This window comes from Phycodurus eques, chromosome 13 (genome assembly GCF_024500275.1).
Source record: "Phycodurus eques isolate BA_2022a chromosome 13, UOR_Pequ_1.1, whole genome shotgun sequence".
Taxonomy (NCBI): Eukaryota; Metazoa; Chordata; class Actinopteri; order Syngnathiformes; family Syngnathidae; genus Phycodurus; species Phycodurus eques.
The window spans coordinates 695,736-722,639 of record NC_084537.1 but is presented as its reverse complement, the minus strand read 5'-3'; the positions used below and the strand labels follow the sequence as shown (position 1 = coordinate 722,639).

The window sequence follows — 26,904 nt, the reverse complement described above, 5'->3', positions numbered from 1 at the left end:
GGTCCACTGTAATATCCACACACTTAGCCGAGGATCATATCATTACTGTTGGGTGGAAACCTCCTATGTCCAAAAATGATCTTTTTCACAAATCTCTCTTATTTGTCAGTCCCCACGTGAGCCTATAGTTTCGACTAATTATTGAGCAATCTAAAGTGTTGAAAATGGCTTGCACTCTTTGAAAATGCAATAGCAATAGGTCAAGAAACATGCCCCCCCCCCCTTTTTTTTTTTTTTGCAGTTTCCTGAAATGTGATGTTTTTGGAGATTGCAAGGACACCGGCGAATGTTTCTTCCCCGAAAATATTTGGCATCCTCTCAGCTAATATGAAAATGACACTTTCATTGTTCCGCTGACTGAATCGCACAAAGCTGGGATGAGAACACGTGAAAACCTGAAAGAATGTGTCATGAGTTGGATGTAAGCGCGACGGACTTGGGCACTTATTTCTTGCGTGGGACCTTGTCACCCAGCGGGACTTCATCCATTAGTTTCTGCAGATAAATGACAGAAATACGTTGGCGCATGCAAGTATGGACACCCATCTCGCTCACGCACACACCTCCAGCAGTCTGCTGTAGTAGATGAATCCATCCTCTCCATCCCTGTGGGTGTCATCCACCTTGTACCTCCTGCAGGCCAGCAGCAGTTCATTGGAGCTGTAGAGGCGGGCCGGGTCAATGGAGTAGCTGTTGATCAAGCTGACCAGGTACTCTCTATAATGCTTTCTGGGTAGTAGCGCACCGTCACAAAAGCAGACAAAAGCCAATTTAGTTGAGATCGATGGATGGGCCAGAACGTGGCACGGGACAGTCTCGGATTCTGACGGTACGACGGCCTTGAGCAAAAATACCACAACACCACCCGATTTCAATTTCAGCTCTATAATCGATTGTTTTGAAAAACCCGGGTAAGTATAAAAATGTTTTCCATTGAACACAATTTCATTGATTGAGTGATTTGGTTATTTTATTTGTTCATTTGCTACATGAATAAACAGGTTCCATGTTCAGGTAAAACAAATAAACAAATGAGGAAATACCACTTCCACTCAAAATGCCCCATCAGTGGTGAGCTATTTTTAGAACAGCTCTATGGCCTCTCGTGCTACTTGGGGGCTACCTGGGGGCGCGTTAGTCGCAATGATTCTTCCTACCCGCACGGGCGGCGACCGCGCTGACGTCGCTGCGGTTATCCCACGCGCAGTTTGCCTTTATACAGTTTTGAAAACGTGCCGCAGTTCTCTTCCAAGTCGGCAGTGTCGCTACCGCTAATATTGCCTAGGACACCGGCAGTTTCCTCTGCACTTCATTACCGGCAGTTTCCTCTGCACTTCATTGCCATTTCCGGTAGCCGATTTGCCTTTCCTTTTCGGAACAAGGAACAAAGCGACAACAATGGCGACCGTGGAACGGTCTCTGCGAGAACAAATTGGACCTCGATGACCAGACGGTACGTTTAAAATCGATCAAGAAGGCGGCGGTGTATGTGGTATGTGGAACGCCGAGTACAGCATGTGACTAAAACGGACCAATCACGAGAGACGATCGAGGCGGCATTCTACACCCGGCAACAATTTTTTGCCCTGCGCGCGTCAAGTGCCGCACAGGGGCCGCGCGGCCCAATGCGTCGGTCACGTGACGCGAGGCGGGCGCTGTGGGCCGCGCGGGTATAAAGAGGCCTTCACCTCTTAACCCTCGCCGCCTGCGCGTGTGTGCACTACCGCCCCTCCCCACTCTGCTCAGCTAGGAAGGAGAAGAAGAAGAAAGAAAAAAAAAAAAAGCTGCTCGGCTCTCTTTATTATTGTTTATCGTGACAGCCTCGTCTTTGCAAGTAGCCAAATCATATTGCAGCGTCCCGAATCTCCCACATAAAAAAATCTATTTGCCAGTCATGGACAGTGAAGCAGTTATTGAAACGTTGCCATTCCAAAACTGCAGTATCCATTCAAAATGGTCGGTAAAATAACCAGTCAGTTTTTTCACAGCGACAATAAAAAGAGATTGAGTAAAGACACTGACTAAAGCGTAGTAGACTATAGAGAGCAGATATACAATAACTCAGATTTTTGGGAGCCTTAAATCAAATTAGGTGAGAAATGTTTTGCATTTCAGTACAGTATTCTTTCTATCTTTCCCAATGGCGCAAAAAGGGTTGATCAACCAGCACGCCACTTTTCTAGTGACTCTGGGGATGCACCTACGTGCCGTTATCAGTAGAGCTAATAATGTACATCTCATACTCGCAGAGTCCAGCATGTCCAGTTTGGGTCAGCGCTCCACAAGCCGAGTCAGGCTGCTGGCCTCCATCATCCTTCTGCTCAATCACTCCGCACAGTCCTTGCAAAGACAGACAGTGGCGTTGTTAGGCCTATTTTAAGGGGGCTTTTTATATATATATATATATATATATGTGTGTGTGTGTGTGTGTGTGTGTGTGTGTGTGTGTGTTTCCATCGCACACACATTTTAAAATAGGTTGGCTGTGATGTTTCATTGAGTAGGGTGACCGACCTGTCTGTGTTCCGGGAGGGGGGTCAGTATTGTATGCAACACCATTGTTCTGTCGTTGAAAGACAAAAAGAAGAAACAATTAGGGAATGACTAATTAATGGTAGCAACTAACTATTTAAATCGTTCAAATGTTGACATCTTAATGAGTAATTACAGGAGAAGGCAGAAGTCTTTTTGGTTTTTACCTTGTGACGTCTACGTGGCTTTTTTCATGTTAAGGACCGACTTAAAGGGTTTACGTTTCTGCTGCCCACCTTCCTGTTTTGTGCCTCAACAGAATCTTTAGCTTAGGAAGCAGATTTACAAACATATGTCTGTGAAATGTCTATCATGGGACACCCGGTCAAATCAAGAATTTCAGACTCATTCTTCCACTCGCCATGATGTGAGTTTTGATTATTAAACTGCCACTTTGTCTCTTGCATGATCTCATTGTATTTTGGTCACTATTTGCATGCACTGTAATACTTTGAGAACATATTGGAAGAGCAGTTGTCTGTCCTGGTGAAAACCCCACAAAATATACGAGAAACCGAATACCTCCAATAAGGCCTGAAGTCGAGAAGGTTCCCAGTCTCTCAAATAGAATAGACAGTCCCTGGGGTGATGGGCATGGAGTCCGGATACAGTGCATTCATCCACAGCGCAGGTCTTGTAGGAGAAAGAGAACATTTGTTGAGATAAGTAATATCACTGAGGGGAAAATAAACAAGAATAGGCGAGGCCCTATGTTCGGTATTAATAACTGTCAGGGCCGCTGCCTCGGCACCCTGAACCACGCCTTGTGATTGGTGCGTGTCTGTGCAGGTGGGAGGAGGAGAGTTGGAGCCGGGACCAGCTGCGACACATCGTCATCGGCAGGGTACTTAAGCCAGTCCCGAAGTCCACCTCGTCGCCAGATCGACTTTAGCGGTCACGCCGTCAGTCGCGTCTCGCTCGGATCGCTACTCCCGTATGCCGTATCCTCGTCAGTCTTTTGTTTCCTGATCCAGAACCTTCATCGCTGAACTCCTGTCCGCTGAACTCATCACCTGACCCAGAGCTCGTTGCCGCCTGCCAGAGTCCCAGTCTCCTCACCCTCCGGGAGCCACTCGTTGAACTTAACAAACTCTTCAAATTCTGACCTGCCTGCTCTCGGGTCCCCTCCTGCACCGCGAACCGGAACAAACAACGCCAACACGATTATGTAGAGTAGACACGGTAGAACTTTTGGAATGTTAAAATAAACAAGATAAAGAAATTATTTGTAGATTATTACAATTTTACCTTCAATCAAAATAACAAATGTATCAGGGTGTGTAGACCTTATATTGCCAAAGTATTCAGTATGAGGTTGAAAATCTCCGTCCGTCCGGTTCCTGAGCCGCTTCTCCTCACGCGGGTCGCGGGCGTGCTGGAGCCCATCCCAGCTATCGTCGGGCAGGAGACGGGGGCACACCCTGAACCGGTTGCCAGCCAATCGCAGGGCACACACAAACAAACAACCAGTCGCACTCACATTCACACCTACGGGCAATTTAGAGTGTTCAATTAACCTACCACGCACGAGGAAAGCGGAGTGCCCGGAAAAAAAAAAGCCACGCAGGCGCGGGGAGAGAGCATGCAAACTCCACACAGGCGGGGCCGGGGATCGAACCCCGGTCCTCTGAACTGTGAGGCAGACGCAGTAACCAGTTGATCGCCGTGCCGCTGGTTGAAAATATCTCATGTCAAATCATTCGGGGGTAACAAATGAGCCAATGATTTATTTGAATAAGATCTATAGTACCTTTTCAGTACAATTCTCATGAACAAGTGATTCAATCAGACGGCGATCAGATAATTTAGCAAACTTACCGTATGGAACGGGTTGTTGCAACCACTGCAGAACTGGTAACGACACTGAGAGCAGCAGAAGTGCAAGCAGCCCCCTTTAGAAAGCGCATACTGGAACCGACAGTTAGGACAGGCTGAAAGGGGGAAACGTCAAATCAGATTCACATTCTGAATCCGCTTCATTGGCCAAGTATGTTGCAATGTCGACACACAGGGAATTTGCGTAGTCGTTGGAGCCACTCTGATGAAATATACATTTAGGACATACAAAACGTATGGCGAGGCATTGAGCAATGAAAGCGTAGCACGAGTGCGGTGATACTGTTATCAGGACAATTGTGCAAATTAGGCGGAATCCTCAATCAATTTAGATCAGTTGAACGTGACAGTGCAATGACCTGGTACAGTGACAATTGTGCAAATGGCGCAGAGAGTTCTCGAACACGAGTGACAAGGAGCAATCGACAACAGGATGCAAATAGTGCAACGTGATCAAACAAATTATGAAAAGTGATCCAAAATGGAACGTAGATAGGGGAAATAGAGAGCAAGGTAATCATTGCAAATAGGAAAAGACCTTGACCTGATGTTCAATTCCTGTCGACAGGTTGTACTCAGTTATTATTATTTTTAATGGATAGAATGCTCCCAAAAGGCATGTGCTGAAGAAATGAAACAGTGCGCTACCTCAGATGGAAAAGAGAGGCTAGATGTACAGTATATTGTGCTAATTACGCGCTCCGATAATTCCCGCCTATTGGCTTTTTTCCGAAAGTCACTAGAGAAGGAAAAACAATCACAACGATGTGATCTGATTACAGAGAGACGTTTTCTTTAATATCCTTTACAAATGTGTGGAAAGTGTATGTATGTGTGTGTGTGTGTGTGTATGTATGTGTGTGTGTGTGTGTGCGTGTGTGCGTCACACGCACTAATGCCGTTGTCTCGTAAGTAGCCAGCCAGGCCCTGTTTCTGATACTCTGGATCATTTTCCCTCTTCCAGGACTGGTATTGCTCACAGGATAAACCAGCATGCTGAGATTCCCACTGCACACATGATACGCAAACGGAAAAACATATATCAAGTCTAGGAGCAGTTCCCACAAGCTTGATGAGTTTCCCTGTTTCTGTATGGCGGATTAGCGAAGGCTGAACTGCCTACGCTGTTATTACAACTGCTTAGTGTCCGATCACTACATAAATGTGACTTTGTTTTTGGTTGGCCCACATAGGGACACCTACTCTGCGACCGCTGGGGCCTTTCCCCTGATGTACTGAGCTCCTCGGCCTCCTTTGTTCACATTCATATCTTCCACACCTTTCATCCTCTCTCGAGATGTTTCTTCCAAGTCTTGTTTTCACTTGTGAGGATTTGTGAAACGCTTTCAAAAGTCAAGGAGTACAGGAGTTTAAAATTGAGGAAAGCAAACATACACACACGGGTATGTTGTTTCTGTTCATCTCAAATTTGTGAAAATATTGCCAAATTTGTCTCGGTTAACATTATTTAGATTCGACAATATGCCTTCACAAAATGACATCTAAAACGGGGGTGTCAAATTCAATCCCACGCAAAGTGAGCAAAACAATGCCCACGCAGGATATTGCAAATGGAATTAAAGAACGCATCACGATTGAATATAATTTGCTGCGCCGCTCCTTCAGATGTGCCCGCCTTGGCCACCGGGAGGCAGTATACTACTACAGTTATGGAGACGCAAAGAATAATAGCACTGCTACTCCTTCTACTATTACTATTGTCAACTACTCAGTAAGATGCTGTGATCGTAGATCATTTTACACTTCAACTATGTGAGTCATCCAAATGGGCTTAGGTGGGCATTGATCGCAGACAAAAAAAGAAAATCAAAAATCAAAATGTTCCTTGACGATCCATTTTTGGGGGCATTAAACGCTTTTGTGGATGAAGCATCTAGTGATTATTGAAGAATGGTGTTTATTACAATTTGAGGAAATATGGTAGATGAGGCCGAGAAGTATAAAAAAATAAATCAATCAAAATGTTCCTTGACGATCCATTTTTGGGGGCATTAAACGCTTTTGTGGATGAAGCATCTAGTGATTATTGAAGAATTGTGTTCATTACAATTTGAGGAAATATGGTAGATGAGGCCGAGAAGTATAAAAAAATAAATCAATCAAAATGTTCCTTGACGATCCATTTTTGGGGGCATTAAACGCTTTTGTGGATGAAGCATCTAGTGATTATTGAAGAATTGTGTTTATTACAATTTGAGGAAATATGGTAGATGAGGCCGAGAAGTATAAAATAAAATAAAAATGTAAAAAAAAAAAGAGATAAGAGTTTAGTGTTCCAAACTTGCAAAAGTGTGCAAAAGTTGAATACTTACAGGCTTTTTGCACTGGGCACAAAAACTGTTGTGACATTGAAAACAGGTGACTTTAAGCTGGTCTCCATCATAGATGAACCCATACGAACACTGTTAAGAAGAAAGGTTGATAATGTTGATGGCTACTCGACTTTCGGTGCATAATAACTCCTGAAGAACTTACATGGCAGCACCACAGGAACTTTGGGTCCTTGATTAGGGCCTGCTCTGTCAGCTTCTTGTGGAAGAGCTCATATACTTCGGGTTCCAGGCATTCTCTCAGCTGAAATACACATTTAGACCCGTCAATGCATGCGGTGCATTGATGGGAACATATACTGTAAACATTATATACTGCAAATAAGTAAATACTACTCAGGTTATAAATACCCATGTGCCTAAGGTGTAGGCGGTTTATTTGGAAGGGTGTGTTACACCTTTAAAGAAATACCAGTTCCTCTTATGGGAAGCTGTTTGGGATCCTGACCATTGCTGTATCACTGCACCTGTATTGATAAAACGTATTGAGCGTGCCACGTTTTCGGTCTGAGGATAAGAAGCTGTCGTGTTGTCCTTTTCATTCGCTAATCATCTTTCTGGCGACGAGGTCAACTGGAACTCGTCTCGTTTGATTTGTTTTTTTCTGTCGATAAGCTTCGACGCGGTAGCTAGCTAGGCGCTCGCGAAGGAGCGGCAGTGCGGAGCCAGAGGAGAAGCCACGCGGAGATGGTTATGCCACACCGCTTCCTGTGCAGCAGGGTTTGTCCGAGCACTCTTTAATCCACTTGATACCAAACTTCGATGTGCAATGCCTGCGGTGAAAAAAGTGAAGGCGTGGGCCAATGTCGCAAAGATGGAACAACAGGAATGTTTGGACTGCATGTCCTCAGAACCTGATCCAGAGCCACTCAAAATTTCCTCACCAGTGGTGCCTTCACAATATGACTCAAGTAAAAGTCAAAAGTAGTCATCCAAATATTTACTTGAGTAAGAATAAGAAAGTACTCAATTAAAAAAACTACTCAAGTAAAGAGTAACTTGTGAGATTTTTACGTTTTTTTAATCCTGACATTGAATTAGAAAAATGAAATGTACAACTGCGTTGATACAAATCTACCTGGATGTCCAAGGTGGAGAAGTAGCTGTTGAGGTCCTCAGGGTCATTGATGTCAGGTTCCCAGCAGACTGGACACACCATGTCTCTGATGTGTTTGTCCCTGACAGCGATGGTGAAATGCTGCTGGAAACAACCACAACACACGGAACACTGGCACGATGTCAGGGACTGCATCTGAAAAGGGAAAAATCCATTAAGAAGCGCACTCAGTGAAGCTAACATGCGACAGCCTTCCGTCAAGATGAGTGAAAATATCATTTCACAGCTTTAAACATACAGACGGATGGACACATCAACAGACAAAAAAACCAAAAAACAAAAACAATTACTCAAAACACACAATTACCTTACTATGGGGAAAGACAGAAAGGCAGATGGGACATTCTTTGGCCAGGACTCGTTTGATGAACTCCCTGTCATGAGACTCTTGTACGGCCTGTACTACATCCTCCAGGGAGTAGGGGGCATTGTGCTCCTGAAGGAGGGAGAGCGCTAGCTCACAGCGGCCCCAGCTGGGTAGATCATATACTGCTAGTAACCTCCGACAGACACGCTGAAAGAGGAAGATCACAAAACATATCAAGATCTAGGACTGTCACCGTCATGAAACATCTTCACAGATAACCCAATCGGTCCCTACAGTTCTGAAGTGTGATTTACTGCCACGAATCTGCATTCGTTAAGCAATAAAGATAGAACTAGGGATGCAAAATGTCAATACAAATATAAGAAAGATAACACAAACACAATTTGGCAGTGTCACTTTGCATTTTAGTTATGTACTGTAGCAAAATTGCTTATGTGTGATCACAGCAATGTGAGCATCTTATTACCAGTCATTAACCAGAGATGGAGGGACTCGGGTCAAATGACTTGACAGGAAAGCAAATTTGTTTTTTTTTTTTTTAAATTGCATTCCACCACTGGTAAGTACAGTACCAATTGTGACGAGGTACGTGTGAATATAATTTTCATACTACTGACCGTGTCACCATTAAAATGTCAACTGTCGTCTCGGCTCTGTGATAAAGCTGTCTGCACTATGTTTTTCAAATTGAGACCGCAGCATATGAAACATAACCTTTAATATAATGACAATTGTCAGTGGTCCAGAGTCGGCGCTGCTGAATGAGATTGTTTCATTCTGAACATAGCCGCATCCCGAGTTCTGTGCACACGTGAGCAACCACATTTTCTCTCTTTATTTTTGACTTCTCTCGAAAATATTTCTTTTTTTTTTTTTTTTTTTTTTTTTCCAAATGAGTTGTACAGGTTATGTCACAAAGGTAAACAAAGTTTAGAATAATCATTTAGAATACATTTTTTCTTTGAGAAACAGTTTTGCTAGTCGTTTCTTCATTTGAGGAGCAATTTTTAGAAAAACAACAATAATACGGGGGAGTTGGATGCAGGGCTGCAGCTAACGAATATTTTAGTACTAGAGTATTCTACCGAACAATTGAGTATGTGGATAAACTCGATTTTTGCTTGATTAGAGAGCAATTATCTGAATACCAAAGACAAATAAGACCTTTCACTTGATAACGGATGCCAAATTTGGTTCCTTTTTTATATAAGCAACAGTTTTTATTTCTTAAGTTCTCATTGTGCATAAAAAGATAAGGGATTCATTTATAAAAAAAAAAAAAAAAAAGCATTAACAGCCTTTGTGCACCTTCACGTTAGCAGCTAGCATTTTGTGACGTAATATAGCTGTGCATTTACGTGCTCAGACCAGTTGACTTGGAATAAGACAAATATTCTTTGAACTCATACAAGTTCGGCAAGTATCCAATTTGTTCAAACTAAAGTGAAGAAACTTCGAGAGAAAACCAATATTTCCTTCATCTGCCTTAACCAAATTGGGTACATGACCCATTTTACTCTTAATCCTCTCTGGCCACATCCCCCCCCCCCCCCGACTACTTCCCCCTACGTTTTGCCACGTACAGATCATCAGATCATCATCAGCATACTGGCCATATGCCACACAGTGACTACACTGAGCAAAAGCACCTGCAAGTCACGTTATCACTGCTATATGGTTCCGTACTGCACTTCTCACCTTTGTAATAAACAAAGCCACACACAGTGTTGGGAAAGTTCATTTTGCTTCACAAACTCGTTCAAAGTTCAGTTCACTCATCCAAACATGAACTTGTTCAGTTCATAGTTCATAATTCAAACTTTTGAACTAAATTCACTGTTCCAAAAATTAACTACTTCATAATTCTGTATTTTGTAATACTGTTTGTTGCTGACAGGTTATTAACTTCAAAATACTGGCATTTCATTTCCCCATTGTTGCCGCCCATTCAGTCCACACGAGTTGCCAGCTGCAGCTTCCACCCTACGATCTCAGAAACTTGGCCAGCCGCTACAACGATTGTTAATAGTGTCCCAAAAAGTTTGCATGGTTTAAATAAAGGGTGTCCAAATTATGAACATCCATTTTTTTTGCAGCACAGAGTAAAATGAAAATTTGACTCGGGGTTCTTTATAATGAACCGTCACGTATTCTATTCGTACTTCAAACGTATGAAGTAAAAGGTAATGTGTGTGGAACTAACCCAATTGACTTAATATTCATCAATTAATGTTTCAGCTAAAAGTTAAATATTGCATTGTTAAAATAGCTATTTTAACTATTTTATTTTATTGTTTCACTCACCCAGTTGACTGAGAATTGACTTCACTGACAGCATTGTTCAAATTTCTATTTTAACAATGCTATATAGCTGCTCCTGTAATCTGTTTCATCACGTCAAATGGTTTATATGTGCAAGTTTTAACTTGACTTCTTGTTTTAAGCTTGTAGCCTTTCATTTTGAAGAGTACTCAACGTTGGCATCGACGTATTTTATTGTTTCACTCACCCAATTTACTTGAGTCGACTTCACTGAAGCTCCGCGCGGTGTAGCCTGAGGCTCGGAGCGCATCAAACGCTACACAACGTGAAAGCCTCCTTTGCACAATATAATCTTATTCCAAACGTTGCACTGAGGCGACTGGTCATTCGTTTGAACAAAGTTAAGACACACTTTCGTTCAGCGCCGCTGCCGTTGGGCACAAGCACGTGTAGCGGACACACCATGAAAAGATGACACCCGGCACCCCAGTCTCCGGCGAGACTCGCTCTTCCCGTCGAGATAGACAACCGCAGGGTGGCCGGACTCAACTTCACTTACAGACGCTAAGTGAATCACCAGCCATGATCATCAAAAGCAAGACACAGACATTTGCTTTGGCATGCCGACGCTAAGTGCATTACCAGCACCCGCAGCATCAAAGCGGAGACCAAAGATAACTAGCTCGCACTAGAACGCTAAATTAATTAACTTCCACCACAAGCCAGCCCGGAGGATTTCGCCAACAAAGGTGTCTCCACCCTGCTGTGTACCACGCCACTTGGCCAGTCAAGCCGGACAATGGACGGCGTGCTCGCGACACCAACAGGCGACGGAACCGCAATGCAGACGCGGGCTCATTGAACCACACTCGTTTCGGGTCTAATATTTTAAGGACTTCACATGAACGCCACTCGTGACTGTATTTCTGCAAACTTGAATGTCTGATGTCAACTGAACCAGATGAAACTCTACTCAACAATCACATAACATTTGAAACATTCGTTGCAGATATTAAAGAGGATGGGCGTGTGACAATGCAACTCTGACTAACGGTCTCGTTATCTTAAATCCAATAATTCATATTTTATTCCACGGGTTTTAAACCACAAATTATACTAAAGATGAAATGCAATTCTAGAGGCGCGGTGCTGCCTTCCATTCGGTCAAATTCGCTTTCTGAAGCTGATAAAAAGCCTGAAGCTCTTTTGTCTCTTGCTTTTTGTGTCGCTCGCTCTCTCACTCTCTCGTTGTTCCACCTGCCGGCCTGCCAAGCGTGGACCGCAGAAGGCACCTGCCAACTCCCGCACGCTACCCTTTTGGGTGTGGGGCATTTACGGACGAGGCGCCGTTGGGATGCAGTCCCGGAGCTTAATGAAGCCTTAACCACGTGTTCGCCCCCAGGTGGCTGGATGACTAGGCTGCGGGCACTGCTGCAAATTAAGCCCTTTTCATATGCAGCAGTGTCTGCATTTTAAATGTAAACCAAAAAATAAATTGGCATGAGGCATGACGGGCCTGACGCCGGGTCGGGTCCTGCCCCATCTGTGCTGGTCTCCGGTCTGGTCGCTCTGATTAATTGTTCATTCCTTCCCTACAATTTTGTTTATCGTGTAGATGTGCATAAACGCACATTTAATCGGCACACACGCACCTTAAAATACACACAGAACGGAAATAGCGTGCTTGTATCGTGCTTAACACACGTAAATGACAATAACCCCTGTTAAGTTAAGCTTTTTATCCATTTGACTGTAAACATAAAAAAACTATTTTCATACTGTTGACGATGAACAGACTCACCTACGGTTTCATTATTGCAAACTGTATTAATGTAAAAATGGCTCTGCTAGATTTTCACTTTTACTCGTTTTGCATTTGTAAGAACAAAAAAAATTATAATTTTCAGTGTGCACATTGACAATTTGTTTTTTTTTTGCAATCAATGGCTCACTTGTGTGAAATAGTATGGCATAGAAAATATTGATTCTGAACATCTGTGTAGATTCTGTGTCATCCAGGTCATGGTCATCAACAAGAGTTTTTCAGATTGATTCTGAAAGGAGACAAGGTTTTCTGACCAATGGGTTGGCGTGTACTCATTTATGTTATTGAGCACTGATGACAAGCAACTACATAATGTGTCTGATCTCACCTGTTTGTCGGGGTGATGGATGTCAACTGCTGGCTCGGGGTTATCACTCCAAATACGTTCATGGAAGGGTTCCAGAAGGGGGCGCTGCAGAAAAGCCAGCGCCCCTCTGACCCCGCCCCCACTTTGCCGCAAAACCTCATGACAATGAGCCTCATCCGTAAAGCCCAACGAGCACAGCATCTTTACCTGGGGAATCAAGTGACAACAGACGTCACATCAGTGTCAGATTAGGGAAGGGTGCAGTGATTTCTTGCAAAGTTAAAAATGTGTTACTTTGGCGAGTCTGTCCTGCAGCGCTTGTCTGGCAGCCTTCTCCGAGTCGCCTCCTGCTGTCAGCCAGGACTGTTTGGCTTCTGCTCTGGAAAGCTGGACGGCAACAATCACTTTTCCAGAACCCTCAGCGGAGGCCTCACAAGACCTGATCTGTGTTGAGAGTACAATGGATTAAAGGATTAAAGGTTCGGGGTTAGTGTGTTTATAAAACTGCGGAAAATTCATCATTGCCTGTAGAGCTCTACCTGTTGGCTTATCGTTTAAGGCCCTATTGCAATTCGGCCACGGTTAATGGGGCGTCCAAAGACTTTACTTTCTGAAGTGAAATGAGGGATGTTGAGGTTATTGATAAAAGTTCCAATGTCGTTTTTATTCGGCTTATTGTGAGATGAATATAAACTACTGTCGTCGTTGTAGAATATATCAATATCCTGTGGTGATTGGTCGCTGATTATTACTGGATGTATTTTGGAAGTACTGTTTTGAGCAGCTGAGCAGCTTCTTTGTCAGAGGTCGCAGATTTCAATGAGTGAGTGTGTGCTTGTGTCACATACAGACTGATGGGAGAACATTGCTGACAACAGGCTGATCTTGTCCAATTGCTGAGCCAGCTCTGACTTCAACCATTGGCAAGGCAGAATGTTGGTATCTCTCGCAACCTTCATGCATGTGTACACCTCTTCTGGGCTGATGCCATTCTTCTCCCCATCCTGACATGGACAGAAGGAGTAAATACTATACACTAGAATACGAACACGTGAAACTATGCAGCGTATTAGTGGGACTTGCTCGAATCAGCTGTATTAGCTTCAGCCCATCCTCCTTCATTCGCCGCTGCCTACAGGAATTTGGGTCTTCTTGGGTCAGTTCTTTGGGTTTGACTGGCAGAGCAGGGACTCGTCTGACTGGGAAGGGAGGGCGGAGTTTTGATGGCAGAGGTGCAGGCTCTGGACGGGCTAGGTCACACATCTCACACACTGTGGCAGGTGAGTAGTTGAGATATGTACAGAACTGACACACCCACTGGCCGGAAAGACATGAGAAAGAACGACAAAAAAAAAAGAACACAAAATGGAGAACATTTGCAATAAAAATATTGTGCAATTATATAATAATCGATATTTCAAAAGCTAAAACATGTTAAACATATTCCAAATAGAACATTTGGCTTTGTCTGAACATTTTTTTCTACCACACAGACATGGATTAAATACAGCCGACATTCCGATTTCTTCAGAAGCTTCCCATAGATGGCAATAATACTAAAGGTTAATTTAAAAAAAAAAAAAAAAACCCAGCTCATTCACTATTTCGTAGTTTATTAAGTTGCAGTTCATTACGTATCCACATTACGTGCCCTTTGATTGACCAGCAACCAGTTCAGTATGTATCCCGCCTATCACCCAGAGTCAGCTGGGATAGACATCGTGACCCTAACCACGATAAGCGACAGTTAATTGATGGATCAAAGTTAACGGATAGAGGCAAGAGTCCAAGCAAATTCTTGGAGCTAAGGTATGCAATCTATATATATATATATAAAAAAATGAGTGCGTGGTTTGCGCTCGAGTATGAAGGCAAACTGCGTGCGGGATAGCCGCAGTGACATCAGCGCGGTCGCCGCCCGTGAGAGAAGAAAGAAGACTTTAGTTTTCGATGGTCTTGAGACAGCTCTCTGCGCCGAGCCATCATGAGATGTGTCTTGACTCATCTTGGCAATGAGACCTTTTTGTAGGCCATCAATGAGGCCTGAACCAGCTGATTTTCATTCGCACTGACAAGGGGTTGGATTGCTGTTTGATTATTGATAGATTTGAGGTGTTGTTTTTGCACCTCCCTCCCTTTCTTCTGGTGTTCAATCCTTTATCCCTGTGTCATTTCACATGATTGCACGTAACTTCATTTCGGAGCTTATTTGTTCTACTTTCTTTGTATGCATGGATTACTTGGGTTGTTCCCAACCTCTGGTGAAATGTTCATGTCAATAGCACCTTTGGAAATATATTTAGTGAGAAAAATGGTGAGATGTTAAATACTTATTTCAGCCGCTGTATTCTGGTAGCTCAGTCTTTCAAAGACACAAATGTTTCGGTTCCACACAAATAACTAACTCACCTGGCTGTCAGGGTCCCCTGGCATCCCCAGTACAGGTGCTGGTGGTCTGGGTGGGGTGATAGGAGGGTGTGAAGGGGTAACCGGAGGTCGCGTAGCCAAACGAGGTCTTTCGCACACCTCACATAGAATGCTGCTGGCTGCATTGACCACTGTACAGCTCTTACACTGCCAATCTATGTTGAAACATGACAACAATAGTTACGTATCCAAATCCTTTCCATTAGTCAAGTACTATTTGATTCAAGTTAAGCAATTTAAAGTTTGTAGTGATTTTCTCTCAAACATCAGCTTTAAAAAATATATTTTGATGTCACAGTGGGGCGTGGCATATTTTGGCAGTCTGTAATATTGGTGCAGTAAAAGGGTCACCTCTCTCATTTGCAACAACATCGAAAAGAGAAAATGTGCAGTGCATTAAGCTATCTTTACTTCATGATATACACATATCTCAGACAGGGTCTGTTAGTGTTTATCCCATGTTGTTGTGGTCACATTTTTACACATCGGGTACTCATCACGGGCATAACTGTTATATTTGGTTTGGGGCTTTTAATAATATACTTGATTTGTTCTTTTTTTTCCCCCCACTGTGGAAGGAGTATACTATGTACGTCAATAATAATTTGTTTAGGACTTCCTCTTATACACACAGACTCAAATATATACCTACAGCCAGGGGGAATCACTAAGTTTGCACGTTTGGGGTGACTTAAGGCCATGCCACAGCATTTCAATCGAATTCAATTCCGGACTTTGACTAGGCCGCTCCAAAACCATTTATTTTTTTAAGCCATTCTGAAGTTGACTTGCTGGTGTGTTTGGGATCGTTTGTCCTGCTGTAGGACCCAAGTTCTTCAATAGAAGATCTTCAATAGATCTCTGGAACTGTGCGACGTACCATCCTGTTTCAAACGCTCCACCGTCATCCCAGTCCCCAAGAAACCTGCAATCTCAGGTCTGAATGATTACAGGCCTGTCCCCTTGACATCTGTGGTCATGAAGTCCTTTGAATGCCTCGTGCTGGACCACTTCAAGGTGGTCTCGCCACGCTGCACTATTTGCATATCTGTTGTTGTAGACCAATACTGGCCACTCATGCCAGAGTAGCATCTGCACCACTTGCACACTGACTGAGGAGTATCTGCAACATTTGCACAATCGACATTGTCCCAGATTATCGCACTACTCGTCACTTTAAACTGCATATATTCCTTGACGTCTCGGCGCCCTTTGCACCATGGTCATTGCACCGGACTATTGCTATGTTAGTCATTCAAACCGCTCTAATTGCTCGAGGACTGTCCATCTTTTTTGCAGAATTGTAAAAATAAATACATTTTTTTTTTTAAATGTACCGGCATTACCAGATTACTAGCAACCTTTTATTGCTCAGTGTCTTTATGTCTCAAAAGTATTCTCTGTCAGTTGACTGTCTGTTGTCGCACTTGAGTGGCTCCAACTACCGGAGACAAATTCCTTGTGTGGTTTTTGGACATGCTTGGCAAAATAAAGATGATTCTGACTCTGAAGTGCGCTTCAGCTTGAGGTCATAAACTGACGGCCGAACATTGATATTCGGGATTTTCTGGTAAAGAGCAGAATTCATGGGTCCATTCATGACAAGAAATTGTCCAGGTCCTGAAGTAATAAGCAGCCCCAGACCATCACTCTACCACCTGGTACGATGACTGAGGGTATGATGTTCTTTTTCTGACATGCTTTGTTACATTTACGCCAGATGTAACAAGACACACACCTTCCAAAGAGTCCATCTTTCATCTCGTCAGTCCACAGGATATTATAAGTCTTGGGAATCATTCAGATGTTTCTCATCTTTTCTTTTTTGCAAAAGTAAGATAAGCCTTTATGTTCTTTTTGGTTGGTAGTGGTTTTCGCCTTGGAAATCTGCCAAGGATGCCATTTTTTCCCAGTTTCTTCCTTCTTGTTGAGTAATGAACACTGACCTTAACTGAGGCAAAGGAGGCCTGCAGTTCTTTCGATAATGCCCTGAGTTCCTTTGGGACATCCTGGTTGAATCGTCGCTGTGCTCTTGGGGTAATTCTTATAGGTCAGTCACTCCTGGGAAGGGTCACCACGTTTCCATGTTTTCGCCATTTGTGGACAATGGTGCTCAAAGTAGTTCGCTCAAGTCCTAAAGCTTTAGAAATGGCTTTGCAACCCTTTCCAGACTGATAACGTCAATTACTTTCATTCTCATCAGTTCTTGAATTTCTTTGGCTCGTGGCATTTCTATTTTCTATTTCTATCGATCTTCACTGTCCCCCGCCATAAAAATAAGTTGGACGCTATTCGTCTACAGTGTACGGTACATTCTAATATGTCAGAAGAAAGCAAAACAAATAGGGGAGTGAAAACTCAGAATACAGAGGTTGTGGGATGCGCAGAGCGATAGAACAGACCTGTGATGGTAGCTGGTGGAGAATCATCTCCAGCAGAGCTGAGTGATTCATAGTGAGGGCACTCACAACCCTCGCACAGCACATCCTGGGATGAGTTGACTTTTGTGCAGTGAAGGCAATGCCAGGTGGAAGAACTGAAATTGGAAGGCACAACTCTCATCAGTTATATAGATTAGAAGACGTACAACTCATGTACTGATTACTTCACGTTTTCAACTGTTCAACTGCTACAATGCACATTAACCAACGTTGTACCACTATTTCATTTAACTCGTATACGTATTCTATTCTAATATCGTAACATAGGTAGTGTATGAATAGCCCACAAGGGAAAAGAGCCATCCGAGCACCAGTAAGTGTCTTTCCAGGCCAGCAGTGCGAGCACATACTGTTTTCCCTTTAGGCGTTGAGTGAATCTTGGGGTTGAACTATTATATCATATAAATAACAAAAACAAACTGCCAACTACAGAGTGAATAACTGTGTGTGTGTGTGTGTGTGACATATATTGTGAAGTGTATTCCGTCTAACCTTTTACTATTCCCGCTTTTAGAAGTTGGGGTGGAAGAAGTCGAGGATGTGACAGCTGTTCGACGGTGCTTGGCCCTTTCGGGGTAGGAATGGTACAGTCTGTCACATTCTAAACACATCCCTTGGAGGCAACTCAGGCAGTGGACAGTGATGCGAAATATTCCACAGATAGTGCAGTTCTCTGAAAAGAATAAAACAATGACATTTCTTTCTGCTGTATAATGTAGCAACCAGCACAGCAAAAAGACTGCATATACTGTTGACTGTTTATACGTACTGTATGTACACTGCTCGAAATTAATCAATCCAGTCGAGTACAGTGTGCACAATATATTTGTTTCAGAGCATGAGTGAAGTTCTGTGTGCACAATTTTAACTGAAACAAATGTTTCAAACCATATTTGTGGCACGCAGGCCTATTTTCTGACATCATCAAATAATTACTTGAGAACATTTCGAGGAAAACACAATGCCCCATCACTGGTGTGCTATTTTTAGATCTGGCCCCCGGGCTACACATGTGGACCATGTTGCTAACCCCGGCTGTATGCAAGTGTGCTTTGAGGCTCAAGGCTAAGAAATAGTGAAAAGAGAAGCGCTCTCCTCACCTGGGTGTTTCTTGAAGGGTGGTAACATGACCTGAACGGGCTTGAGACTTTGACGGTTGGAAGAGAGTGAGCCAGCATGGCCGCTCTCCCTCATGGAATGGTGATGGAGTGGGAAGGCGAGTGACTTGGACTGACTGTCTGAATGATTTTTACTACAGCTGAAAGATGAACGGCTGACCACAGCATCTGTATTCAGGCCCACATCCTAAACAAAGAGAAAAGATGGTGTGGTAGTTCTATTTCCCATTCCATATTTAGTAATAGGCCCTACACTGTTTTTGTGTTTCCACTGTTAATTTTTGCAGTTTTTGTCTGGTTCCACTTGTTTTCGCATAAGGGTGATGAAAATGTGTTGCCTTTGCACCAATGTAGTTAAGCATTGTTATACACGACAAACTGTCGTACGTTTGTCTGTGTAGCGTATATGGGTCAAATAAGGATTTCATTTATTGAGGAGAAAAGAATAAGCCGGAAGGGACGCTTGCGTTACTGCCGGTTTATCATAATTTGAAATTTCATTGTTAAAATCTAACAGTTGTTGTCTGTATAAACTTTAGGAGAGATGACGACAAACCTTTGTATCAGTCTCGTAATCTGAATGTTGCTACACTTCACGAAATTTTGAGTTTTAGATTACAGGTTTACTTGAACTCAGAACACACACAAAATACAACCAGGAGTGGAATCTTACGGTATATTTAATGTCATCTAAGTAGACACAAAGCTATAAGTACAACCCCAATTCCAATGAAGTTGGGACGTTGTGTTAAACAAATAAAAACAGAATACAATGATTTGCAAATCACGTTCAACCTACAATTTAATTGAATACACTACAAAGACAAGATATTTCATGTTCAAACTGATCAACTTTGTTTTTAGCAAATAATCATTAACTTCGAATTGTATGGGTGCAACATGTTCCAAAAAAGCTGGGACAGGTGGCAAAAACGACTGAGAAAGTTGAGGAATGCTCGTCAAACACGTGTTTGGAACATCCCACAGGTGAACAGGCCAATTGGGAACGGGTGGGTGCCATGATTGGGTAGAAAAGGAGCTTCCCTGAATTGCTCAGTCATTCACGAGCAATGATTCGGCGAGGTTCACCTCTTTGTGAACAAGTGCGCGAGAAAATAGCCCAACAGTTTAAGGGCAATGTTCCTTAACGTGCAATTGCAAGGAATTTAGGGATTTCATCATCTACGGTCCATATCATCATCCAAAGGTTCAGAGAATCTGGAGAAATTGCTGCATGTACGCGGCAAGGCGGGAAACCAACATTGAATGCCCGTGACCGTCGATCCCTCACACGGCAGTACATTTCGTGAAGTCCCGCCCCCGCCTGCACACTGGCTGCTCAGTTGCCGAAGATTCAGAAGTGAGTGACAGAACAGTACAGCAGTTCCTCCCAGCCGACTCGCTCGCGGTGGCGGCGGCCAAGCTCAAAGAATGAATCATTTCACAAACTGATTCAGTTTAGTACGTTCCCTAAAAAGCGATTCTTTCTTTTGAACGACACGTTCGCGAGCGAAACGACACCAGTTGCAATGGCTAGCTTCGCATGTAGCTTCTGTCTCAGCTCGGTCTGAATGAATGCGAGAGGAGCAGTTAGGCGGATGTGCGCTCCACAATCAGTAGTCAAGCGCAGATCGTCACCGTCAGAAGTGGACAGGGTAAATATAACACTGCATGCGTAATGTTCGATACAGTGGTCTTGGTTGGGTACAGCACTGTATTGAAGGGCTCGATAACGGATACAAGTATTGTTGCTGAGTCCTGCACGTCTGTGTAACAATTGAAACGGGGAATATTTAACACAACTCAGAACAAGTGATAACCCCCGGTCGGTGCTGACCTTGTGTCTTAGGGTAGCAATGATTCTCTCATAGAATTCTGGATGAGGATGAGTCTCCTGGGATCAAATATAATAATAAATGATTAACCTTGTATGCTAGAGCATTGTCATTCCCTCTCCAACATTCACAATTCTGCAGAAATTATTATTGCTATATTTATATGAATTTCAAACATTAAGCATTGCCATGCATCGGCTACAATTCTCCTGTTATCATGATCATATTAATTTACAAGCATTTGCAACAGTATGAAATGTTATGTCAAACATGATACTACCTCCAACATGACACTGTCCTACTTCTTAATTAAATTACCCATATTTTGATACTCTTATGTGGAAAGAATGACAAGATTTGGGGGAAATCAATGATTCCCCCAACCCCATCCTTGTTCCTAATTTTAACAGGAATCCTGAATAGGGAAAGAAAAAAATAAACATTATTGTGTTATTGTACTCTTGATCATGCACCATAATAGTATGCATATAGTATTCATACAGATGCAAATACATAGGGCCATACAGTATATAATAGTGGCCCATGAGTGTTTGAAAATCAAGGGCTGTAGTAAAGGTAGTGTTTACTGCATGTTCAAGTTGCCAAAAAAAAAAAAAAAAAAAAAAAAAAAAATGCTCCACATTTAAAGGGTTCTTTGGGGGGGAAAAGAACAATAATAATTCTGCTCACTGAACAGAAACGCACAATCAGTAGAAATGCAAAAGATATGCACAAACGAAAGAGGCACACCTTGATAAGCATTTCTAGCTCCATCCTCAGGCTCATCACCTCCAAAGTTACTGCAGCAACTTTGCCAACGTCAGGATCGCTGACGTCATCGGGGAAGCTGAGCCCATCTGGCTTCTGACTGGAGTAGCCATAGAGACAAAGCACTGCCCTTCCTCCCTGGAAGAACAAAGATCATCAAGGGCTCACCGGGACATGTTTGTTGTAGCTTGATTTTGTACACTGCCTGGGAAAAGAAGGCTGGACAGATTGTGTTTTCATCAACATGTATTCAAGTGTTGATGTTTTGAAACGTTTGCAAGCGCTATAACCATGTTCATAGTAACACAAGTTTGCGGTATATTAGCCGCTAAATATGTACTTTATAGAGAAGATTGGTCAGCCAGTGTTTATGTATAGACCCTGAGACCAGAATTGTATTGCGTGTGCGCCTGTTTTTTTACTCATCTTTTTTGTATGGTATCATAGTGTGCAGCATTACAGCCTATTAATTGCTCATTCTGAATATTAATTTGTTTATTGATATGTTAAATTACCGTAGCTGTTCAGGACAAATCTCCAGAAATTAAGGCTGCGGCTCAGTCGGTAGGGAGAGTCGTCCAGTGACCGAAGGCCAGGGTCCCTGGTTCAAATCCCGGCTACGACTGTGCGCATGTCGAAGTGCTCTCGGGCAAGACACTGAACCCGAATTTGCTCCCAGTCAAATGATTTTTTTGATTTGGGGTTTATAGTGACACATGCGTTGTAATTTGACAGCACTGCAGATCATTTTAAAGAAGGTGCGCAGGTGTAGACAAAGCTGGAGAATTTCTTGGTCGCTTTTATATAACTTTGAAAATGGTCAAAGTGAGTTCTTTCAATTTGTGTAGATTGAAATCACTTCAACATAATGCTCCAATTATGTCATTAGGGTTTTCACTTTGTCAAACAAATTTCGTGATTTGTATCAATGCATTGATTGATGAATGTCTCCCCTCCTTGAGCTGTCACCTTATCGTCGCGGAGGGGTTTGAACTTCTGTGTTCATCACGGATTGTCCATAACGAACACCATGTTCAAGCATAAGGGTCCACACGTGCACCCGGCACCAGGACACCCTCGGTCGCAGTTCAATGATCGACTTTGTGCCATCGGACTTGCGGCCGCATGTCTTGGACACTCGGGTGAAGAGAGGGGCGGAGCTGTCAACCGATTACCACCTGGTCGTGAGCTGGCTCCGATGGCGGGGGAAGATGCTGGTCCGATCTGGCAGGCCCAAACGTATTGCGAGGGTCTGCTGGAAACGTCTGTCAGAATCCCTGTCAGAAGGATTTTCAACTCCCACCGCCAGAAGAGCTTCACCCACGTCCCGGGGGAGGTGGGGGACATTGAGTCCGACCATGTTCCGCGCCTCCATTGCCGAGGCGGCCGAACGGAGCTGCGGCCGTAAGGAGGTCGGTGCCTGTCTTGGCGGCAATCTCCGAACCCATTGGTGGACACAAACAGTGAGGGATGCCGTCAAGCTGAAGAAGGAGTCCCATCGAGCCCTTTTGGCCTGTGGGACTCCTGAGGCAGCCGATGGGTGCCGGCTGGCCAAGCGGAATGCAGGTTTGGTGGTCGCTGAGACAAAAACTTGGCATGGGACGAGTTCGGTGAGGCCATGGAGAATGAGTTCCAGACTGCTCCAAGGAAATTCTGGTCCACCATCCGGCGTCTCAGGAGGGGGAAGCAGTGCACCATCAACACTGTGTATAGTAGGGATGGGGCGCCACTGACCTTGACTCGGGACGTTGTGGAGAATACTTCGAAGACCTCCTCAATTCCACCGACACGCTTTCCCATGAGGAAGCAGAGTCTGGGGTCTGGGGCCTCTGAGGCGGGCTCTCCTATCTCTGGAGTTGAGGTCACCGAGGTGGTTAAAAAGCTCCTCGGTGGTGGATGAGAGTCGCCCGAAATTCCTGAAGGCTCTGGATGTTGTCCTGGTTGACACGCATCTGCAACATCGCGTGGACATCGGGGACAGTGCCTCTGGATTGGCAGACTGGGGTGGCGGTTCCCCTTTTTAAGAAGGGGGACCGGAGGGTGTGTTCCAACTACAGGAGAATCGCACTCCTCAGCCTCCGTGGTAAGGTCTATTCAGGGGTGCTGGAGAGGAGGGTCCGTCGGGAAGTCGAATCTCAGATTCAGGAGAAGCAGTGTGATTTTCGTCCCGGCTGCGGAACAGTGGACCAGCTCTTAATATAATATACTATTATAGGATATTAGTTTTACTATTATAGTTTGTTGTATTGTCTGTACAATAAACTATTTCAAAAAGTATTTAATATGATCTGGAAAATTTCCCCCAGGATAAACGGTTTAACAAAATATATATCACGTCCTACAGTACTTGCTGTCATTCTATTATTGCTTACAGTGTCTCGTGCAGCAGATCTTTCCCAATAGTCCACCTTTTTGCAGTCCAAGTGTATATGTTACCTGGATAGCATCAACTGTGGCCCTGAACACTGGATTGTTGTGCTTGACAGTTCTCCAATACTTGGGTCTGTTGGGATTTGTTAGGTTACACCCGTACTTTTCCAGAATGTTCAGAGCTGTAGATAAGCGCTGCAATGATGCAAGTGTCTGAAGAGAAGCAAAGAGAAAACTAATACAGTCACTGAATAGATTTGTTCAAGTTAAAAGAAAACTGAAATATATTGCCATTTCTTGTAGACCTCCTACACCCATAAACCACATGAGGTCTTCCAACTCTGGTCTCCTCTAAATCCCCTGCGCCCACCTGCAAAGCCACATCCCCATTTATAAGAGGGTGTGTGCACTAGTGCAACTATAGCGTGCATTGGTTTTGGATAGCAACGTAACGAATTTTGGAAAATATGCTGGAAGCGAATGCCTGTGTTTACTTCCGGTTTAATTGACGCATGTCCATAAGTTACAATCACACTAGCTTTGATTCAAAAGGGGCACCACGTCTCTTTTTATAGTCATAAACATTAGGAAAAGTGACGAAAACCTCTCATCAATGTCGCCATTCTGGAAGGTTTGCTACGTGGACAACGAGAGTTCCAGATCACAGCGGTTTCACTGCTTCACTCAAACACACAAAACGACACAGGAAGTGGAATTTTATAGACACTGTAATATCCAAGGGGAAAACTACAGGGGAACAATGCAGACGGACTGGACTACAAAGATTACAAGCAAACGTACGTAAAGAACAAAATGTAGGGTGAATGACTGCAATTGTGACGCCATTTTGTCCCATTTGTATACCACAAAAACCTACTATTTGAACAGGGGTGTGTAGATCTTATATCCACTATAGCTTTCCTTCATCATTGTGTTCACAGAAATAATGAATTGAAATATATACTACTATTTTTTTCTGAATAGAAAGAAGAATTTTGCAACGGGTGCTCTTTTTTTTTTTTTTTGCTTCGAGCACCTGTCTCCCAAAATGTCTGCGATACAGAAATCAACTCATGTTCAATTCAATCAAGCAAAGCGGGGAGAAAGGTCACATCAAACTAACCGTGGTCCTCGGTTTCATCAAAGGGTTTGTTTCAAAAACAAAAACTCTTTTTCATCAAGAACAAAACACGCCAGTCTGTGCTCTTCTTTTCAGGAAAGATTTGTCGTAACGATCTGGCTCTGAAGTTGCGCAGTCACAGAACACACCACCGTCATTCAAGAGGTCACGAGCGACATTTGCATCCGCATATGCAAAACCTCAGCGGGCATTTTTTATTGTTATTTTCTGCACTTAACCTTCATTTACCCAGGTCAGGAAATTAGGAAGCAGCAGTCTCATTTGAATATTCATCACTACAACACACTATGACTACTAACTGTTGTTGTTTCATCCACACATTGAATCACCACTGTTGGCGTTTTGCAACATTTGTTGGTAACTGTTACATTCCAATTCATATTTATCTTCCATTTTGTCTTGAAAGAAAAAAGAAAAAAAAATGGACATAAACGAATCCAATTTATTTTAATCATAGAAATATGGCTCATTCAGTTTGCTGCATGGAGAAACAAGTACTACGCAGCGCCGCGACCTCAAGATGCTCAAATAGCGCAGGATGGTCGGCTCAGGTTTTTTTTCGCCTGACCATCACTGCAGGAGGTTGAAGCTCCCGCTGCATCGCAACATGTAAACACGAAGACACTGTTTTGGCAATCAAATCAGGGGTGTCAAACTCATTTTTGTCGTGGACCAAATTGCAGTTACAATTTCCCCCGGAGGGCTATTATGACAGTGAAACCATATCAATGTTTCATCGCCTCATCATATTATTACATATGCGCAGCAAATTGAGGGATAACTAGTTTGCAAATCAGAAGACAAGGATAACAGTTTGTTCAACTATTCTTGAAGTTAGTGTAAAAAGGGGTTAGGTAGCAAAACAATGCAATATATCAGCGTTATTGTTTATGATACACTATGAGAATTTGAAATGCTGGTACCGAATCGAGCAAGAATCATGGAAACGGACGCTCAGAAATGCGCTTTTGTGGATTACATGGAACGATGTGGGCCTCGAGTTTGACACCGACGCAACACAATCTTTCAAATGTATTTTACCTCTTTTCTGTCGCTGCCAAAGCTGTTTTCTATCACCATGGTTTCCGCAGAAACGTGGTGGTATTTGGAGCACGGCGGCAAAGGGAGACGAGCCATAGCCGTCACAGCGGCCCGCGCTTCCAGCACCCTGCCACCAGAGTACAAACACACTTCCGCCTGACTGCGTGCCTCCTGCAGCTGTTCCGACAGGGAGGGCATCCTACGGATGGAGCGTGCACACCCAAAGGTCAAAAGGTCAGCGACTGACAGAGTTGTAACGGAGCAAGTTTTATTATTTTCCGCGGACTGTCGCTCAAGCGCTCGTCACACTTTAAAGGCGACAGGTTATGGGAACGGCACATTTGAATGAAGTCTCTGACGGCGCCGCGGTTCCCTCTGCCTGACTTCCGCGCAGGCGCTTGTCACTCAGCGACGGTGCGAATGGTTTTCGGACTCTCCATGCGCTTTGCGAGTGACTGGCAAACACCAATCCGGGGTGTGGTCTGCCTTTTGCCCGAAGTCCGCTGGGGTAGGCCCCAATTAACTTCTTCATCGCCAATACGTGTACAGTATAGAAATAGTTGGGCCTCTTGATCGCTTGCCAACTCGTCGAGTGTAAAACTGCACGAATGGAGTCATTCCTTGCCCCCCAAAAAATGGGTCCGTAAGCCAGCCGATCAGATTGTGACCCGACTGTGACGTAGCGGGCGATGTGTTGCCGCGCCGCCTCCACGAGTGAAAATACAAGCAATTTCGCCGCTTGTGGCTTTTTGGGCCAAATTCTAGTTCCATTACTAATTTATGGAGCGCTCCCAATTTGTTTGAATGAATACTCAGATCACGTGAACACGGGTGATGACTGATACCGCTTTAAGAGTAGCAGGGATCTTTCATTATAGGCGTCAGCCGCCATTCTTCATCATAAACCGCAAGCGCGGACGAGATGAAATTGTGTACGATTTGCTTGTCGCGAACGTCTGCGGCGGTTCAGAGCGTGTTGACGTGTGTCGCAGCTCGCTAGCGAGCTACCGAGAGAAACGGAAGCGCTCGCCCGCTCGGTTTGACAAACGTCAACGCAGCCGCCTACCTCGAGTCCACGACAAGACGACGAAGAGGAGAACGGAGAGAGGACCCCCCCCCCGCCGCCGCCCCCAACGCTCCTCGGCAACGAGCAGCTTTCTTTGCTGTCAGAGGGTCGGAGAAATCGGAAGCTGGGCGCGACGTCG

At 43.9% G+C, this 26,904-nt stretch overlaps 1 protein-coding gene across 8 annotated transcripts; it reads right to left on the bottom strand.

Moving 5' to 3' along the window:
* Positions 1–199: 199 nt before the first annotated feature.
* Positions 200–26,847, bottom strand: rnf31 (ring finger protein 31). 8 transcript variants are annotated; one of them, XM_061695021.1, is made up of 24 exons: positions 26,766–26,847; positions 25,700–25,898; positions 23,584–23,730; positions 21,130–21,285; positions 20,382–20,438; positions 18,527–18,731; positions 17,919–18,099; positions 17,388–17,521; positions 14,968–15,140; positions 13,642–13,875; positions 13,407–13,562; positions 12,853–13,002; positions 12,580–12,765; positions 8,144–8,350; positions 7,798–7,971; positions 6,865–6,963; positions 6,702–6,791; positions 5,262–5,376; positions 4,351–4,463; positions 3,055–3,165; positions 2,515–2,563; positions 2,244–2,340; positions 564–729; positions 200–495 (listed from the first exon to the last, which is right to left on the bottom strand). In XM_061695021.1, exons 2-24 carry the CDS (start codon positions 25,895–25,897, stop codon positions 445–447), a joined length of 3,249 nt encoding a protein of 1,082 aa, XP_061551005.1. In that variant the 5' UTR covers position 25,898; positions 26,766–26,847; the 3' UTR covers positions 200–444. The 8 variants fall into 8 exon arrangements, 6 of the variants coding, with proteins under 6 accessions (XP_061551005.1, XP_061551010.1, XP_061551008.1 ...); XM_061695026.1 differs by lacking the exons at positions 25,700–25,898; positions 26,766–26,847 and having other exon boundaries at positions 23,520–23,603; XM_061695024.1 differs by lacking the exons at positions 23,584–23,730; positions 25,700–25,898; positions 26,766–26,847 and adding an exon at positions 22,882–22,965.
* Positions 26,848–26,904: the final 57 nt, after the last annotated feature.

Bases quoted from the DNA above. Each gene is read 5' to 3' on its own strand.
- rnf31 (XM_061695021.1), bottom strand. From the start codon at position 25,897: ATGCCCTCCCTGTCGGAACAGCTGCAGGAGGCACGCAGTCAGGCGGAA. The intron at 21,286-23,583 runs GTAACATATACA...TTGTTCTTCCAG, and splicing joins CCACAGTTGATGCTATCCAG to GGAGGAAGGGCAGTGCTTTG. The intron at 13,876-14,967 runs GTGAGTTAGTTA...CTTTCCGGCCAG, and splicing joins CAGGGGACCCTGACAGCCAG to TGGGTGTGTCAGTTCTGTAC.